Raw genomic sequence first — 18,512 nt, forward strand, 5'->3', positions numbered from 1 at the left:
TCCCGCCTGATGCTCTCTCTCTCTCAAGTGAGTAAATAAAATCTTAAAAAAAAAAATAATGAAACCTTAGAACTATGGATTGTCAAGGAAAAAAAATGGCATACATTTTAAATAGAATAGGGAAAAAATGTAGAAGTTGGAAGGAGGAGAAGAGTGCCATTTTTTAAAAAAGGGATAACTGTTTTTTATGCCCAATCAGAGGCCCAACCATGCTCTATGCCCAACTGTAAGGAGCTCTGAAGATAAACAGGTGGCAGAGAAAGGCCTGAGCCTGCCACTTGCAGCAGATATAAACAGTTCTGGTGGCAGAAATGACCCGTTCTCCTTTCTGTGCTTTATTTAATTCATGTATTTAATGAACAGTTCTGACCCAGCCAGAGAGGAGACTGGTATATAGAAAATGTCTTCATGTTATATAGTCAAGAATATAAGCCCTCAAGATTACAATTAGCCTAGGGGAGTCCACAGCCCCCCATGCCAAAATTAGGCCTAAGATGATTATATCTCCAGATCAACACTTACTACCAATTTTGACATGTTTCATTTTGCAAGCTACCAGGAATTTTTCCTTAAGTCTTGATGAATCAAGAACTGGAGGAGAGAGCCCAGATGTTCTTCAGTGGGAGATAAAATTTATTTTAATTTGTTAATCAGCTGTTGATGGAAAATGAGGCACCCCAAAGAGCTCCAAGAGCCCCTAGGTAGAGGACTCTCTCAGAGTGGAGTTTGACACGCTTTCTTGTTCTAGCTCTTGCCCCTCCCCCTCCCCCTTTTCCCGGGCTTATCCTAAATCCAGGGGCTCAGCCCTATGAGGACTATGGAGAGGAGTCAGCTGCCCAATCACAAGGCACACTAAACCATCCTGAACAGGGTTCTGCCCTCTTTACCCTCCCCTTTCCTTCTCTCCTCTCCTTCCTATCCTCTAGCTCTGGGGGCTCAATTCTACTCGAGTACCCAGCCTAGTCATATCCCTAGGACCCTAGGTTATTTTCTTCATTGAAAATGATGGTTAATAACCCCACATGTTGGATCTGAGCATCTCCTTGATATGGTTCAGAGTTGGCTACAGAGGGGGACAGGCTACTTCAGGCCAGGGTTTGGGGGAGTTTAACAGTTCAGGGTCAAAGAGGTGATCCTCTGTCTTGACCTCTTTCTCAGCCTGGCTTCTACAAGGCCCCATCACCACATGGCAGGAATTCTTCCCAGAGGCTACTCTCAGGAATGCAATTTGGCCAGAGTTCTAGATCTCTGAAGCAGTTCTGATGTCAGGAGAACAGGATGAATAGGGGTGGGGCCAAGGCACCAACAGTATTTAGAAGTCCCTCCCCTGATGGGGTGCCAAGGGTAAGAGTGGAAGAGAGGAGGGCAGCAAAAAGGCAGATCAGGCTCTGAAATGCCTGCCCAGAGCCATTTGGGAATCAGGACTTTGGGGGGGTCCTAGGGGGTTGGGGCCTACTCACCTCTCCTCCAGCAAGAACTCTACCTCCAGCTCTTCCATGCCCTGGCAGGTGGATAAAAGGAAAGCATTTGTGAGCTGGGGCTGCACCTGTTGGCCCCAAAACATGTCCCCTTAGCTTCTACCCCCACCCCAGCTTCCCATCACTCTCCTGCCTTCTCAAAGGGCTCAGCACCTGGGACAAAGATCTGAGATAATATCTCCAGCCAGCTCAACTTAGAAGAATGGGGGCCCCTTCCCTCATCTATTCCTTCATACCTCTTGTCGCATAATTTTAGGAAGCTGTGACTTCACTGGACTTTAATTTTTCTGCCAGGATGTAAGCCAGGCAAGAGCAGGGATACTTGTTCCCTGCCGTGTCCCCGGGGCCTGGGACAGTGTCTGATACATAGTAGGAAATCAAGCATTTGTTGAATGATAGAATTGATAACATCCTGGTCTTTTTCAGCTCTGGTTTTCTCTGATTTGCAGACTTTCCCTTCTTTATCCTCATCTGTCCTCTGTCCCCTGGGCTATCTTAGCAGCAGGAGTCAGGGAAGTAAAGGAGCCAGCACATACTCCATCCCTATTTTGTACTGTGAACGGTGCTAAGTGCCTTAATTATGTTTTCCCATTTTGGTGCCTGCAAGGTATCATCATTGCCCTGAGACATATGAGGAAACAGAACACAGAATTAAATAGATTCTGCAAAGTTATACAGCCAATAAGCATAGCACCAGGACCGAACCAGCAGTACTATCTTTTCCTGACTTGGTGACATAGAGAGAAGCCCCTAGAGTGGAGCCATGGAAATAATCAGCTGCTCCTCATGAGGCAGGAGGCTGAGGGCCTGGATACCTGCACCCACCTCTGGGTTGAGTGGGAACTTCACATGGGTTTTCTTTCGGAAGCAGAGTTTGGTGAGGTCATAGAGAATTGTCAAGAGATGGTCATCTGGTGTCAGTGTGTCTTCATCACATACGCTCAGCTCTAGCACATTCTAGGGGAGAAGAGAGGATGAAGTCTGGTTACTTTGTTTACATGGACCCATTTCCCTAGCAAGGATGTGGGTCTGGGTATGAGACGAGCACAGAGGTCCCTGCTCAGGTATGAGAGTCATTTGTAGAAAAATGAGCTCAGAGGGGATAGTGTCTATACTCTCCTTTCCAACTCTCTGAAGACTTCCTGACCCTCTAGGGGGATGATGGAAGGGCAGAGGAAGCAAGACCCTTGCCAAGTCATAGACTGTTCAGCACTGGGGCCCTAGATGCTAAAGAGAGCCCATTAAGTGCTAGACAACCCAATTCTGGGAAGCTAACATCTTAAAGCTCCAGGAGAGTGATGTGGCAAATTATGAGGATTCTCATACTTGATGAGCTTGGAGTGAAGCGTTTGAACTCTACCCTTTGGTTCATCAGCCCCTAAGGGAGTCTCATGGGTGGTCCCAAAGCTGCATGGCAAGAGTTGGGCGGCTACTATAACATCTAACTGAACACTGAAGTCAGTGATTTTAGGTGATGTGGATTAGCCTCTGAGGTCTCTTATTCCAAGGATCCTAGGAGATGTGGGTTGGGACCGGGTTTGCCTCTTTGGTCCCTATCAGGTGGTTAAAAGATAGCTGGAGGTTCCTTGCTGAATGAGATCTGTTGACCTTGTAATTACTAGAAACATGGATGTGCCCCAGAACCAACTGCATAGATTCATACGAGCAGCCCCATAGATCTTTAGACAAAGGAAGTCCAAATTCTGATTTCAAGATGGAGTCTGAGCCCAAGTCAAGATCCCCTTTCCTCCCCAAAATGATACATATGATAGAGGAGATAGTTTTCTAGTAACTAATATAAAGCCCTTCTTGAAAGCAAAAAGGACTTATCATGAACCAGAAATAAGAATCACTCTAAAATATGGAAGCAATAAGCTGGAAATGTGAAGCCTCAAGTGACCCAAGACTGGGATTGATACCTCCATGATGAGGCCAAGTTTGTTTAAAGAGCACTCTGTTGAGGGGGTGCCTGGGTGGCTCAGTTGGTTAAGTATCCAGCTATTGATCTTAGCCCAGGTCTTGATCTCACAGTCATGAGTTCCAGTCCTATGCTGGAATGCTGGGCATGGAGAAAAAAAAAAGGCGAAGAAAAAGAAAAATTAAAAGGAGCACTCTGCTGAGGTTATAGCTCAGCATGTCCGAGGGAGAATTCTCCCACAGGGGAATCACCATATACCTGAAGAAGGCCAACACCATGAAACAACAGCCCAACAAATGAAAGAACAGATACTCAAGGAGCTAGAAATAATAAAGCCTTCTAAAAAGGAGTTAAGATAGGGAAAATCCTCTGGCTGGAATTAGACTGGCCTTGGACCTAGTGAATAGAATGGCCCTTCCCCTCCATGTGTTATCTTACTAGAAGCATGTTCTGCAAGCATGCTCAATTTTTGCAGCTGGAACCACCAGGTTCCAGCAACAATTAGGTAGAAGATGAGAGAGAAAGGAAAGACGATAGAGGATGAATAGACTCAGAGGGACAAACATGAGGCAGGCCTAATGAAGGAGTGGGTGAGTGAGAAGATGGGTCACTAGGAGAAGTAGGTGGAAAGAAAGACAAATAGAAGAAGGACATATAAGCAAACAGAAGGAAAAGCAGGCATGGGGTGGGATTGGAAATGTCAGCATGGCTGACACAGCATGTCTTGCAAGTCTCACCTTCACTTGGCTCTGGATCTGGAAGCTGAAGGTTTCATTCCACTCTGGGTTTGGGCAGTTGGAGATGGTCCTAGTCCTCAGCCTCTCACGAGAAGCGGTAGGCAGCCAGAGGCTCACAAAGCAGTCTGTCTGGCTCACTGTCCAAGGAAGACAAGAGTGGGGAAGGGTAAGGAAGCAGCCTGGGTCCAGGAAGGAGAGAGTCGGAAGGAAACTTCAGGCAGGTCACTTTCAGAGCAAGCCTTTGTCTTCAGGTCTTTGTCTCCCCTCCTGACTCATGGATCTGACTCTCCAGAGACCTTTTCCCAGAACCCCTGAGAAGGCTAGAGCTTGCAGGCTAGAAAATTCTCAGAGGGGGATTCAGGTCCCACTGATCACTCTCAAGGACACAGATAGCCTCTGGCTCTTTTCAGAAGCATCCCAGCTCTCTGAGCTAACACCTGCTAAATTGGAACAAGGTCTGACTACACGGTTTTTCCTCTGCCAGGGGACAGGCTCCCCAGGGTCCAGTCCAACTCTTTCCTTAGCCCACGATACCAGGGAAACCACAGTAGGGTACTGCTCTTCCTTCGGGCTGCTGAGAAGCAAGGGGACATAGTCTGCTGTGAGTCTGCCCAGAGGACCAGGATGGGAAAAGACTTGGGTGGAACAAGAGTTTAGGAGAATCTAGAAGCAGGGACCACCATTTACATAGAACTAATGTCTCTACTGCACCTAGCCAGGCTCTTCATACCTACACTAGTCTCCCAGCATGAGGCATGTGACCCAAGAAACCCTCATATCTAAGGCCATGTACTTTTTTTTTCTCACTTGAAATGAACAACTCCGATGTGATGTGGGATGCTCTGGAGAAGGGACAAAGGCTTTGTTCTTTTTTAAAAAAATATTTTATTTATTCATGAGAATGAGAAACACAGAAAGAGAGGCAGAGACATAGGCAGAGGAAGAAGCAGTCTCCCTGCAGGGAACCTGATGTGGGACTCCATCCCAGGACCCCAGGATCACAACCTGAGCCAAAGGCAGACACTCAACCGCTGAGCCACCCAGGTGTCCCAAAGGCTTTGTTCTTAAAAATCCCTCCCAAAATAGGGGAAGGACTCTCAGATCTTCTGGCTGGAGCAGCAGAAGGCATAGAGGTGAAAAAAAATAGCAGCCTAGTGTGGCTCCCTCCCTCCATTCTACCTGGGAGGAGAGAGAAACACGTGCCATGATGGTCCTTGTCACTCTCCTGACAATGTGCTGGGGTAATTCCCAGGGTACACACCAGGCATGTAGAAAATGGTAAAAGTCAATACAGTCTCCAGTGTCAGAGAATCCTCTAGATGGTGGAACTGGTGTGAAGATAGGAGTTTTGCTCTAATAGGCCTGACCAAAACTACTAGTTCAAGTTATTAGTAGCAATGCCCGGTGAGAGTAAACCCGGGCTGTCCCCTGGGACTGACTCGTCTCTTGTTGTCACTCCACCCATGGTTTGCATCATAAGCATCCCTAGCCTCTGATTTCCTCTCCGATGTCTGATTAATCTTTGAGGGCTCGACATTCAAGGGAATTGGAATTCATGGCCCTCCTCCCACTGAATAAAGGTAAGATGGCATTGCCTCTTAGGGGTCATAATTGCTTAATCCAGACACAAAGAATGACCAAAACCCAGAGTAATCTACAGAAAATGATGACCTCATTGTCCCCACCCATCCCCTCCATGGCCAATCTGCTCCTGCTTGCCATCAACTCAGGTGGCCAGGCCAGACGCCAAGTATCGTCCTTGGCTCTTACATGACATCAGTTTAATTCCATTGAGCTCTCTGGCTCATTCACTTCTTACTTGTACTGCTACTGCCTCGGTGCAGGGCACCGTCACCTCTGCTGCTACTTCCCGACTGGGCACCCTGTCTCCTGTCTCGCCCTACTCTAATCTTTTCTCTCAAGAGAAATCAGAGGGATCCTTTTAGAGCTGACCATGTCACTCCCAGTTTAAAATCCTTCAACATCTGCTATCTGCCCTCAGGAAGGTGTCCCAAGCACTCAACATGGCTGCCTCTCCTACTTCCCCAGCCTCAGCCTCCTCCTTCTACCCTCCCTATCACCCAGCCCCTGTCCTGCCCCCAAACACACACATATGCATGCACATACACACACACACACATGCGCACACACACGCACAAGCACTTGTACTCACCCTCTACATTCCAGCCAAACCCAAACATGTGTGGTCTCAGAAGTGCCATGCTATCTTGCCATTCCTTTTGTCTAGAACATGGTTCTCTTCCACTTTCACCCCACCCTTCCCTTGGCTAGCCCCTTCAGGTGTCAAAAGGAACTTCCTCTGGAAGCCTTCCCTGAGCCCCCAAGTCTTGGCCAGGTGTCCCCCTTATACACACACACAGCTTAGAATTTCTGCTCTTCTCTTGGCAGAGCACTGGCTATACTGGACCAAAATGCAGGTCAGAGCATCTGCCTCCACTGTGCCCCAAATGCTGAGAGGGCCTGGAAACCATGAGTCAGCACTTGCTAAAAATTTGTTGAATAGATGAATTGAATGGAAAAGCCCAACTTCCTGCTTTAGAGCACTGTATCAAATTCTGGGCTGGGTCACCACAGACATAGGTAAGCAGCTCAGATCTCTATTTGCTCTGCTTATAGGGATACTCCCCAGGGATCTCCCAGGACCCCTCCTGGACAACCCCCATTCCTCCTCAACCTGAAATACTTTCCTAGGGTCTTCCTCCTGTATGGTAGGGAACCTGCAGGCAGGGATCCCGCTAACTCTATACCCATTTGTTTAGCATAATTTGGCCCTGAGAAGGCCCCTTTGCCTCTAAAACCCCTTTCCTATTATCAGTTCATGCCTAAAATTCTCCCATTAAGCCCATTAAATAAAATCTCAGTATTTTTGGCAGAAGTTTTAAATCTCTAGGCAAGGTGTGACTTGGAAGAGAGGGATGAATCGGATACCCACAGTTCCAGCATTGATTTGTTTTTCAGTTCTAAGAGACCTGGTCCCACTTCTATCCACAAGGTTGGGAAGGGGAAGGAGAGTACAGCCGAAGGAGAGGGAAATCCTGGGAGAGGGAGAGATCACTTGACGGAGTGAGGCCAGCAGGGGCCCAGAGGATACTCTGGGGCAGGCATCATTAGCTAGAAGGAGAGAGATCGGCATGTTGGCTATGATGAACGGTTAAGCAATGCTGACCCAATTTTGAGGATTTCGGAGACTACAGGGGATTTCCTAGGCACAGATGGTTCTAAGCCTTGTTCCTCTTGGAGTGATAGAGGGCTTGGTCATTGAATGACACACCTTCTTTCCCAGAATATGGGTGGCAAAGATGACTCAGTGAGATCTATAGATGTTGAGGACACTATCTTCCTAATACCTCTGGAGACACCTGCCTCACATCTGTTGGGGTACTGGCTTGAGTTTTAACTTGATTTTCCCAAGAGGAATAAAAGCTCTTGGATCCTGGGAGGTTTCCAGGGCTCCATCTTGTCCTGGCCCCGGGCTGGGTGGAGCACTCCTTGACAAGGGAGTCATCCCCAAATCTCATTCCTTTCAGACTCCTTGAAATCTTGGGAAACTCAGACACACACTTGGGGATTGAACCAGTGTGGAGCTCATTTTTGATCCAAGCTAGAAGGGAACAGTTTGGGGCAGGAGTAACCCAGGACCCAGAAGACATTGGGATAGTTGCCAATCTCATCAGGCAAGACAACAACAGAGCTCAGCTGAGGGGATTTCCAAAGGGTATCTGGAAACCTCCCAAAGGCAGCCTCTGTGCCAGAGGGGCTTGTGGGGAAAGGGAAGAGGAGGGTGGGGGGCCAGACCTCAGCCCATTTCTCTGATTGCCTGTGCCCCTATCCCCCACCCCAACCTCTGGGATGCGCAGGGGATGGGTGTGGCTGGAGAAGACAGAAGGAGCTTGGACAAGGGGAAGGTCTGCACACACAGGTGCAGGCGTGCCACAAGTGTGCAGCCTGGGTGACCCACAGGGTTGGGACAGACACACCTGGGTGGGGGGTGGAGGCAGAGGAGTGCAAGCTGTGGGTATCCTAGGGGTGAGGGGAGTGGGTGAATTCTGCCCAGGGGTGAGTGAAGTATCTGTGTGACCCACTGTGGCATGGGCAAGAAAGGCAAAAGAAGTGGCCAGGCCCTGCCCAGGGAACACTTCTCAGATCACTCTCTGGTCGCCTGGGAGGCCCCAAGAAACCAGAGAAGTCCCTTGGTCTCCTGCCAGCCTCCTGGCAGAGCCAGGCTCAAACTGACACTGGCTGGCATGGGCTCTGAACACTTTGGCCTCCAGGGGGGCCAGCTGGAGTCCTTCCCTACGCCCTGGTTTTCCCTCAGCCCCAGGGCCCTCTCACTTCTGTTTGCATAGTGGCAACAGTTTGTCAGCCTCTCCCCACCTAAGCCTATCGCCTCAGGAAGTCATGCAACCCCTTCCTTAGGAACTCAGGTACCCTATCACTTGGATTCCCAATCCTCCTCTGCCTGGCCCCAGCCTGCTTCTCCTGCTTATCCCCTCTACCTCACCCCCCTTCCCAGAGTCCAAACAGTAGGATCAAACACTGCTTCCACTTTAGGCAATCCTTAGCCTCGGTGTGCGGAATGGGCCTCAGCATTACCCTGGTGTTGTTCAAAGGAGCAAGTGCTGTTTGGAGGCCTGCCCCTGGCCATGCTCACAGATGCCTTGTGGCCTCCCTCTCTCTCCCTCAACATGGCCTCTCCCGCAGATCTGGCACCCAAGACCTCTGGTCTGCCACTGTCAGACCCCAGGCCCTCAGAGCAGCCTTCCTTAGCTACTCTTGGCTTTCAATGTCCTCCTCTAGTTCTTTTTCTTTTTTTTTTTTTTTAAGATTTTATTTATTTATTTATTTATTTATTTATTTATTTATTTATCTATTTATTTATTTATTTATCTGAGAGAGAGAGAGAGAGAGTAAGTGAGCAGGGAGGTGGGAAAAGAATCTCGAACAGACTCCTTGCTGAGCACATAGCCCAGTGCTGGTGTGGTTCGCTCTCAGAACCTGAAGATCATGACCTGAGCCCAAACCAAGAGTCAGATGCTTAACTGCTTAACTGCTTAGCTGACTGAGCCACCCAAGGGCTCCCAGTTCTAAATTCTATAGTGGTAGGTTCAGAATGTCATCTCCTGTTACTAGTCTATAATTGCTTTGGGTTAAATGCACACTTGGTAACATGGCTCTCTGCATTCTGTCTCCCCGAGGCTCTCTCTACCTAGCTGAATCCCAGGGTGAGGGCAAGAGGAAAATGATGGAACTCTGGGGGAGCTTGGTGGCTCTTAGGCCATGCCTGTGTAGTCACCAGTCAGTGGGGACACCTAAGCCATGGGGCTTTGACACAGAGTTTTTTCCTTCTTGAGGGCCAAGCTTCACTCTGGATGGAGCAAGTTGAGAGCAGCATCGGGAGGAGATCTGGCTTCTCCTGATTTCTCAAATTCCACCCCAAAGATAAGCATGAGGGGAGTATCCTGCCCACCCAGATACCTTCACTTCTCTCTTAAGCCAAAGACTTCCCAGGGCCCCCATAATCTGGGAATACAGCCAAGACTGGGTTGAAAGTGAAGTTAAGTCTACAAGAAAACACTACACAAACAGCCCTGGTGAGTCCGACCATATCCATGGGGCTACACTGCAGAGCTGGTGCTATGTGGCTTCTGCCACGAACCCCAGAACCCAATTTAGGACCCATGCACTGAGAAGGGGCATTGAGACTAGGCTGACAGATGGGCCTCTCCTTCTACCTCTAGCGGCCCACAAACTCATGCAAAAGCAAGAGGGGCCCACCATGGGAGAAGCTGCTGCTCCTAGCAAGGGGTGCTAGAGGAGGGGGAGTAGGGAAGAGAGAGTGAGGTGAACACGGTTCTCAGACCCACGTGGTCTGCAGGGGCCAGTAGTGCCAAAGTAGCAGGTAAGAGGAGGGGCCTGGAAAAATGATATAAACCCCAAAGCCTGGAATACTACCTGAGTATAGCAATCACCCCCAGCCCCACCCCCACCGCCACTCCTCTGATGTTTCTCCAGCCAGGGCCTGACTCCATCCAGGTCCCATGAGCAGAGAAAGAAGGAAGACAGGAGGATACTCACCCATATCAGCCTGTCGGACATTTCTCATCCGGATGACCTTCACGGTCAGGAGATGGCATGGAGACAGCCCACCCTGTGGTTGGAGAGGATAGTGGGACACTCTTCAGGCTATGACTACTCAGCAGCTCCAGAGCCACGGGCTCCCACTGCTCATTCCCAAGAAGTCTCCTCCCATTCAATCTGCATCCTGGGCCCCAGAGGATCACTGGTCCCCAAGGCTGCGAGGTGAGGGGCTTTCTCCTCGCCCCACTGCTAGGAGCCAACACACCTTGGAAGAGGACAGCTTCAGGCCTGTTCTGTTCACGCTTCATCTGTTTGAATCTCAGGATTTGAAGCCCCTTCCCTGGAAGTTTGACCCAGGCTTAGAGGAGTCTATTTACCATCCACTTCCAGCCTATACCCATGGCAGACGACACTGGACTCCTCCAGCTGACCAAAGGACCATATTTATAGAGGCCTTTGAACTATAGAACCCTTTACACTTCACATAGTTCACCCTATGTTGCCAAAATCACGTTACAACTTTTTAAAAGGATGCAATTCTTCTCTATTTAAAATATTATTGGAGGGTGCCTTAGTTAAGAGTCTGCCTTTGGCTCAGGTCATGATCTCAGGTTTCTGGGATTGAGTTCTGCATCAGGCTCCCTGCTGGGCAGGGAGTCTGCTTCTCCCTCTCCCTCTGCTCATCCTCTTTCTCCCTCTCTCTCTCAAATAAAATCTTTAAAAAAGTATTATTGGGGTTTTGGAAAAACCATAAAAGGATGAAGAAAAAGAGTCTCCAGCATCCCATTATTGATGATCACTATTATCATTTGTTTTTGTTTTTAATGTTATAATTATTTTTATTTTCAACTCAAACTGTACACAGATAGTTCATCTGTTTTGGCTATTTTCAGAGACAACATTGCAATAGCTTGCTAGCATCTACTGAACACTTACTATTTGCCAGACACTATTCTTACATTTTTAAATCTTCATAAGATCTTTATAACAGATATTAATTTTTTAAAAAGATTTTTTATTTATTCATGAGTGGCACAGAGACACAGGCAGAGGGAGAAGCAGGCTCCCCTGCAGGGAACCTGATGTGGGACTTGATCTCAAGACCCCGGGATCACGATCTGAGCCAAAAGCTTAACCACTGAGCCACCCAGGTGCCTGAGGTATTAATCTTTTTAAATTGAGATAAAACTGACACATAAAATTATATTGGTTTTAAGTGTACAACATAATGATTTGATATACAGATATTGCAAAATGATTACCACAATGAATTTAGTTAATACTCATTATAGTGAAAGCATTATAGTGAAAATGATCTTCTTGTCATGAGAACTGTCGTCATGTTGATGTCTATCCTTGCAGCCTCTTCTGGGGCTTCATTCTAAACAGCCACAATAGAACGACACCTGCAAAGGCTGCTACCTAGACCCTGAGATAGAATTAGGGCCTCTTCTTCCTCAATCCCCAACAATTTCCTCAGAATCCAAGCCAAAGCCAAACTGACAGTTATAAATAGGCCTGAGGAATCCTTTGGTGAGGTTAGCTCTGAAATGTTGGGTATCTTCACAATTAATAACTTGATCTCACGGGATTCTGTTTAGCTATGTGACTCAAGTCAAAGGCCACACACACCACTTCTCTCCTGGTTCTGGAAACATGGCTAGGCCTTTGCCAGACCCCCCTCTGGGCATAATGGGCTCCTCGTTTCTCACTCCCCAGCTGGCAGAGCCGGTGTCCTGGTCTGATCTGGTGAGGAAGCAGGTGTCAGTTTTCACCCAGGAGAACAGTTGTGGCAAAGCCTGTTCCCACTGGCCTACTTTCTCAGAGGGCAACGACAGTTCACATGGGCCGCCAGAGGCCTCAGGGCATTTCCTAGTGTTGAGGGGCTCTCGGCCATCACCGTCCCTCTCTTGCCTCCCAGAGGGGCTGCTCTGCCTGGCCCCCTTACGTCTAGTCTGGATGGGAGCATTCACAGCTTCCAGCAGGACCTCACTCGAGGTCCTCCTGCCCTCCAGGAAGAGTCTGCTGCTGCCATGTAGCCCTGGTGCCCTCCAGTGAGGCTGCCCACCTCTTCCCACTCTAACCCAGCAGCGCTAACCACCTCAGCCATGACCTGTTGAGCGTCTGCTATATGCTGGGCGTTGTGAGTATAATCTCTACATTCCATCTTGCTCAGTCCTTACAATGACCCGCGAAGCAGTTATTAGCCTCACTTCACAGATGGCGAATCTGAGCCTGAGTTCTCTGACTTCTGAAACTCAGCTAGAATCAAGAGGACCTTAAGTGTGAATCTAGTTCTGATTCAAGCTCATAACCACGACCATGGTGTCACTTTACTTGAAAATGACCTTTACCTTTCAACACAATGACAGGTGTCGCTTGCCCCTCATGTCCTCCTCCTCCTCCTCTTCCAGCTTTTCCTCTTAGAACCTCTTTTCCTTCTTTTCACTCTAAATTCCCCCCCAGGCTCCAAAATAACCCCCAAACTCTGATAGTCCTTCTACTTGCAATGCTTTCACTGGCTACATTCCTGCCAACATATTCCACAACCTCCCTCTTTTAAGAAGTCCCACCAGAGCCTAAGGGTTTTTGAAGGAGTTCCACTCCCAGTAGCCACAGAAGGCTCCCGTGTGGTCTACCTTGAATCTCAAATCACAGCTTCTAGCTTTGCAATTTATAGGAGAGACCCAATTCCAAAGCGCTTTCTTGCCAGCAAGGGGGTTGAGAGATAGCCCAGAGGGGTCAGGCTGGGAGGAAGGCAGTGGGAACATGGAACTCAAGTCTTGGGCCCAGATGATTCCGATGACCCGGTTGGTGAAAAATGGCCGTCTTGGATAGAAATGAATGTACCCATTTTGCTTCAGATATAAATAACCAGCTCAACTGAAGTGGTGCTAGAGATAAGCGAAACTTCATGGCCCCAGAGGTAATTGATACACAGTAAAAAGATCCAAAGGAACAAAGCACAGTGTCTGTGGCTGTACAGCTGGAAACCAGAAACCAGCGATATTATGGGACCCAAACTTATGGGTTAGTTTACGGTGTGGTAAGGGGAGCCACCTTAAGGACTCAGACAAGCTTGTCCCTAGGATGGGAGGCCTTGGCTGGTTATCAGGGAGAAAATCAAAATATTTAACGACAGCCATGGCTAGGCATCATGCCAGCTGGGCTGCAGCCCTGCAGCAGGGATGGATGAGGATCCTTCAGTTCATGGGGCATCAGAGGGTCCTGGGTAAGGACCAGGGAGCACTCAGGGTTTGGAGCTCCAGGCAGGGACTGTTTGGCGAACAGTACAGAAGTGTATTCAGATATGATAATAACCAATACAGCTGCGTGGGAAGGGTGGGCTTGATGGCTTTCAGGGAAGCCACGTGGGAGAAAGGGCTCTACAGCTCAGGCCACAGACACACCCAGCTCTGGCTCCAGCCTCTTCCCTGGCCTTGATTCCCAGGGCTGATCTTGCCAGGACTCTACTTCCCCTTGAGACCTACTCAGGACAGGCAGATCTTGCCAGCTCATATGGAAAAGATGTCCCACCTTGACCCTCAGGACTGGCTATTAGGCAACTCAATAGTCCCCCTTCCTATCCCCATATTTATAGGTAGGACCTTGGTGGGGGCTGGGGAGCACAACTCCCTGGGCTCTTCTTATGCACCAGGCCCTGGGTCCAACCAGGCGCACCACATCTGTTCTCATTTAGCCCCCCAACCACACTCTGAGGAGGGTGGTGTTATCCCAACTTTGTGGAGAAGACTGGGTTTAGAGAGACTGCATCTCACACAAGGGCACAGTATAGAAGCAGCAGGGCCAGGACTCAGGTGCAGATCTACCTGACAGCAGGGTGGCATCTGGGGTGTGGGCTCTCATAGTGAGTTAACCAACCTGGCTAAAGCTAGCTCTGGGTCATGCACTGGACTACTTAACAGCAGAGGCAGGAGTAAGCCCTCCGTTGCTGATTCAGGGCTCTCCCTGCACCCCATGTCTAGCTGTCACCACAAATCCATCATTGGAATAGTTACCCATGGGCTTCCAGGGGCAGGCTCCCAGGTAGGGGTGGGAATTCAGGAGGTTGGGTCTGACAACCATGTTTCAGAAGTGGTGGGTGTGATACCCACCCCCAGCCAGGTGGACCCTAACCAAACCAGCCCACAAGGTTTGGGTGCAGGAGAGGGCAAGACAGCTCCCAGGGAGCCTGTGGGAACTCCCTCCTCAGGGCTTCTCAAGGCAGGCCTGGCTGGTGATGCCGCCTCCTCTTCCCCAGAGAGCTGGGTATATACATCCCACCAGTTCCTTGCAACATCTGTGTCAGAGCTTCGAATAGCCTGGTGATAGCTTCCAGTATATATGGGCCTTCCCTCAAAGGACATCACTGGGATGAGGACTTTATGGGACCTCAGAACATTTCCCAGCTGTCTGAGCAACATCCCAGACCAGGGGGCTCCTGGGAGGAGCTACCATGGCTCTTTCCCTTTGTATCACACAGGCTAGGTGAGGGTCAGGGCAAGAAGTCCAGCTCTGAGTCACAGACCCTCTGGGACCTGAGAGGGACAGGCTTTGTTCTCAGCTGCTTCATTCCCTGCTTCAGGTGCTCTATCGCTTCTCTGGAAGCTCTCCCCCAGCCCAGGTTCCAGGGGCTCCACTAGACTGGGGAGGCAGGAACAACAGCTGACCGAAGGCTCTTCCAGTCCCCTGAGTGCTGTGGGGAAACGTGGGTGCCCCCCAGAAGGTGGTACCTGTCCTGACCATGGCAGCAGGGCACCAGGCACCATGCAGCTCGGAGCTCTCCTCCTTAGGCTCATTGGAGGCTGAGTGGGGTCTCCATCTTCCACCCCGAAAGGACAAGACACTTTCAGGCCATTGCTCATCTCATTCAGTGAGTCAGTGTGGCCTGGGGGAAGGGCCCGGAGAGGAGAACCGGGAAGAAGTAGCTGCTGACAGTCCTGGCCATGGCATGCCCATGGCAAATTGGAAGCTTGAGGTAAATGAGAAAGCTGAGGCAGAGCTGGTCCGGAGCCCTGGAATCCTGGCCTTGAACCCAGAGTCTCTCTAGGAGGCCCTCAGGAGTCAGATGGTGGGCCCAGGAGTCTTGACCACAGATCCAGCTGAACTTCCTGGCTGATATGACAGGTTGGCAATGCCACCAATCCTCATGAGACACCATGCCGCACACTTGCACAGCATGGCAAGGATGTCCACAGGGTTAATGCCCGTTCACCGCTAGCTCAGGCAAGCATGGATCCACCCCTGGCAGTTCGGAGCACCGTCTACCCGGGTGCTGACCTGGCCCCAGATGGCCCTGTGCCACACACAGCACCTTGTCGAGTCCGTGGGTACCCTCAGCTGAGCCATCCATCCAGGAGCCCCAGCTGGACCAGCCCACACCCCCAGTGCTAGGTGGGGGCTGCCCAAGCCTAAGTGCTCCGTGTCTGGAGTCTACAGTTCTCCCAGCCCTCCCCGTGCCTGCCTCCTGCCCTCAGCGGCCAGCCCCACCCACCCAGCACTTCTCCCTCACCTCCAAGGCACAGGGGGCTGAAGGCTTGCCATCTTCTGTTTGGCATAGGTCTGGTAGGTTGTGGGAGAGCCAGGCAGGCATCTGCTTCTGGAGCATCGTGGCAGCTCTCCAGCTGGGTGGCAAGATTGGGAATTTATATTCTGACTCAGAGCTCCGCCCTCTGGACACCTCTCTGCTGTGGCTGGGATTGCATGGGGAGGGGTTACGGTGGGTAGGCGGATGGGGGGTGTGGGGGGCCTCAACTCTTTAGTATCAAGGGACTCAGAGGCCTTCAGATCTTGGAAATGCGGGAACCAGCAGGGTTCCCCAGGTCCTGGCCCTTCGGGTCAGCAGTCTGCTAGCCCGCAGAAACTCAGAGCCAGCTGGCTGTCCAAGGGAACGGGTGGTGAGAACAGCATGCAGGACCTTCACAGTTTTCAGGTTAGCCCAGCCAGGATTTGGGAAAGCCTTCCCTCTTTAGCTTATCAAGGTCATGGCTCAGAGATGCCCTTCTGGGCATCTGGGGGAATGGGGTGGGGGGTGGTATGCTCCCTCCTAATTCCACTTAGTCCCACAGCTTCATACCCGGGAGCTGTGGACAGGGACCTCGTGGGAGGCAGGGAGGTCAGGGCTCCCAAAGTTAGAGGGAGAAGAAAAAATAATTGCCTGAATCCTTGGTGAGGAAAGGGTCAAGTGCAAGTGTCCCCAGCTCTCCCTCCTGGGAGGCCAAGTGGAGAGAGGGTGTGCCCAGCCTCTGCCTATATCAGGGCAGCTTAGAGGATGCTCCTGTTCCACCCAACTGATCTCTATCTCCACCTGATGGCTGGCTCACTCAGGGGCCTGGTGAGGTGACTTCGCCTGCTCGGCTGCCCAGCTGGGTACACTGGGAGTTTCCTGCCTGAGCTATCGCCCGAGGCCCTACAACCGGCTTTTCTGGCCCACATATTAAAGCGATTTTGTGAAATCGAGGGTGAGATCTGAACACAAGGCTGACTAGGCCCGAATGCATGGATGAAACCCAATCGGTGGTATCTGGGGGACCCTTTCCTGTGCCAGGCAGAGGTGCCCCCACCCTGCTCCCCTCTGCCTGTCAGGCCCTCCAGAAGGTAGATGGGGCCTTAGCCTAGACCCCTCTTAGTGTGCATCCTTCCCTTGCCTTACCATCTACCCCACTGCCAAGGACACAGACTCAGTACCCACACCCCTCAGTGGAATCCATTAAGTTCAATTTAGTGAGTACCAACTGTATACATGCTACTAAGAAAGGAAATTCGAGGCCTGAAGTTGCTGATAGTCCAGGTGATGGTGGGTGGGGATGGGTGGAACAAATGCATTCAACCCCTCAGAGGCTGAGGTCCAAGTCTCCTATGGTAACGAGGGCATCCTAGAAGAAGCAATACAAATCCTTCACATTTGTAAACATCCGTGGTCTACAGAGCTGTGTCACATAGCTAATAACTGGCTAGGGGGCCCAGAAAATAGGAGGTGGATTTGACTGGGAGGCAAAAGAGTAGATCTGGGAAGACTTCATGGAGGAGGTAGCACCTGATTTGGGTCTTGAGGACAGCTAGGATTTCAAAAGCTAATGAGAGGTAGGAAAGGTATGCTAGGAGGAAGGAATAGCATGAGCAAAAGCAGGGAGGCCAGAAAGCAGGGTATGCTCAGCTATGCAAGTACTCTGGTGTCAGAGTAGTAAGGTGTGGAAGGAGATGTGGGGGTGGAATGTGGGATACAGGGAATGGTGGAAGTTGGGCAGAGAGGAGGGACACTTTGTGAAGGAACAAATCTGGCAAGATACATTAGGGCCCAATAGTTGTGACCCTCAAAGTCCAAGCTTTAAATTTGAACTTACTCTGTAGGCAATGAAGAGCCATAGATGGTTTCTGAGCATGAGAGCGATGCAATCAGAGCTGAACTTTACGAAGGCAACACTGATTGCTATTGTGGGCAACCCAACCCACAGCACTACAGTGCCCTGAAAGTGAGGGATGAAGGGATGGTGAGTTCTGGGGCACCTCCTCACTGGGGTTCCCTCCTGTCTCTCCCCTCCCTCCACTCCTTTATCTTTGCCTATCAAATAGGCCCAGGGCAAGCCCCAAACTCCAGAGCATTCCCTAAAGCCTGGTATTTGATCCTCTTTTCACTGAAGAAGCCCAGCCACGCCCCTCTCCATCCATCCAAGGTAATGCATGGAAAAATCTAGGTCTCCAACCCTTGTATTTCCTCGTCCATAAATGCCTTGAGAGCAGGGCCTCATTTTTAGCTGAATGGAATCAAACTGAATAGGAGGCTCACAGGAGGTGAACTGGAGGGCTTTCCTCTGACCCCTCTGCATAGCTTCTGACCCAGGTGGGAGCTGGTGCAGTGGCAAACTGAGTGGACCAACCTCCCAGCAGGCACTTACTTACTGCCCACTGTGTGCCCAGCTCTGCGCTCATTGCTCAGGGCCGTCTAGAAGGAAACAACGAAGAATATATGATCTAGTGAGGGGAGAAGAGGGAGCTGAACTCAGGGGTAACCAGTCCAGTGTGGGGCAGGAGGGGAAGAGGACTCCGTGGGGATGGTGGGAAGTGTGCTGGGAAGGTAATGAGTGCCAGTCCCTGTGACTGGGGAAGGAGCGCATAAACCTCCTCTTCTCATCTAACAGGCCTCTAAGGAACATACAATTAAGCTAAAACTTAAGCTCTTGCTAAACAGCTGATGCTCCAAGCCAGGTTCCCTTTCTCCCCTTGTCCCAGAGTCACTTTGGGTGGAAATTCCAAAGCTGCTGCTGCACAAAATGGAAGGGA

The 18,512-nt window shown here is 50.3% G+C and overlaps 1 protein-coding gene across 3 annotated transcripts in view; it reads right to left on the reverse strand.

The window, feature by feature from the left end:
- Positions 1–18,512, reverse strand: part of PLA2G4E (phospholipase A2 group IVE) — a 59,140-nt gene that overhangs the window by 18,820 nt on the left and 21,808 nt on the right. Inside the window, exons 1-5 of one of the 3 annotated variants that reach the window (XM_072738361.1) lie at positions 15,745–15,850; positions 10,230–10,302; positions 4,134–4,270; positions 2,304–2,435; positions 1,461–1,501 (exon numbers count right to left, since the gene is read on the reverse strand). In XM_072738361.1, the coding sequence (XP_072594462.1) occupies positions 1,461–1,501; positions 2,304–2,435; positions 4,134–4,270; positions 10,230–10,302; positions 15,745–15,840 (479 nt within the window). In that variant the 5' untranslated portion in view covers positions 15,841–15,850. Of the gene's footprint in view, positions 1–1,460; positions 1,502–2,303; positions 2,436–4,133; positions 4,271–10,229; positions 10,303–15,744; positions 15,851–18,512 lie in introns of those variants that run through there. The other 2 variants (XM_025998529.2, XM_072738362.1) reach the window with 2 other exon arrangements.

The sequence above is a fragment of the Vulpes vulpes genome, chromosome 15 (assembly GCF_048418805.1).
Source record: "Vulpes vulpes isolate BD-2025 chromosome 15, VulVul3, whole genome shotgun sequence".
Classification (NCBI taxonomy): Eukaryota; Metazoa; Chordata; class Mammalia; order Carnivora; family Canidae; genus Vulpes; species Vulpes vulpes.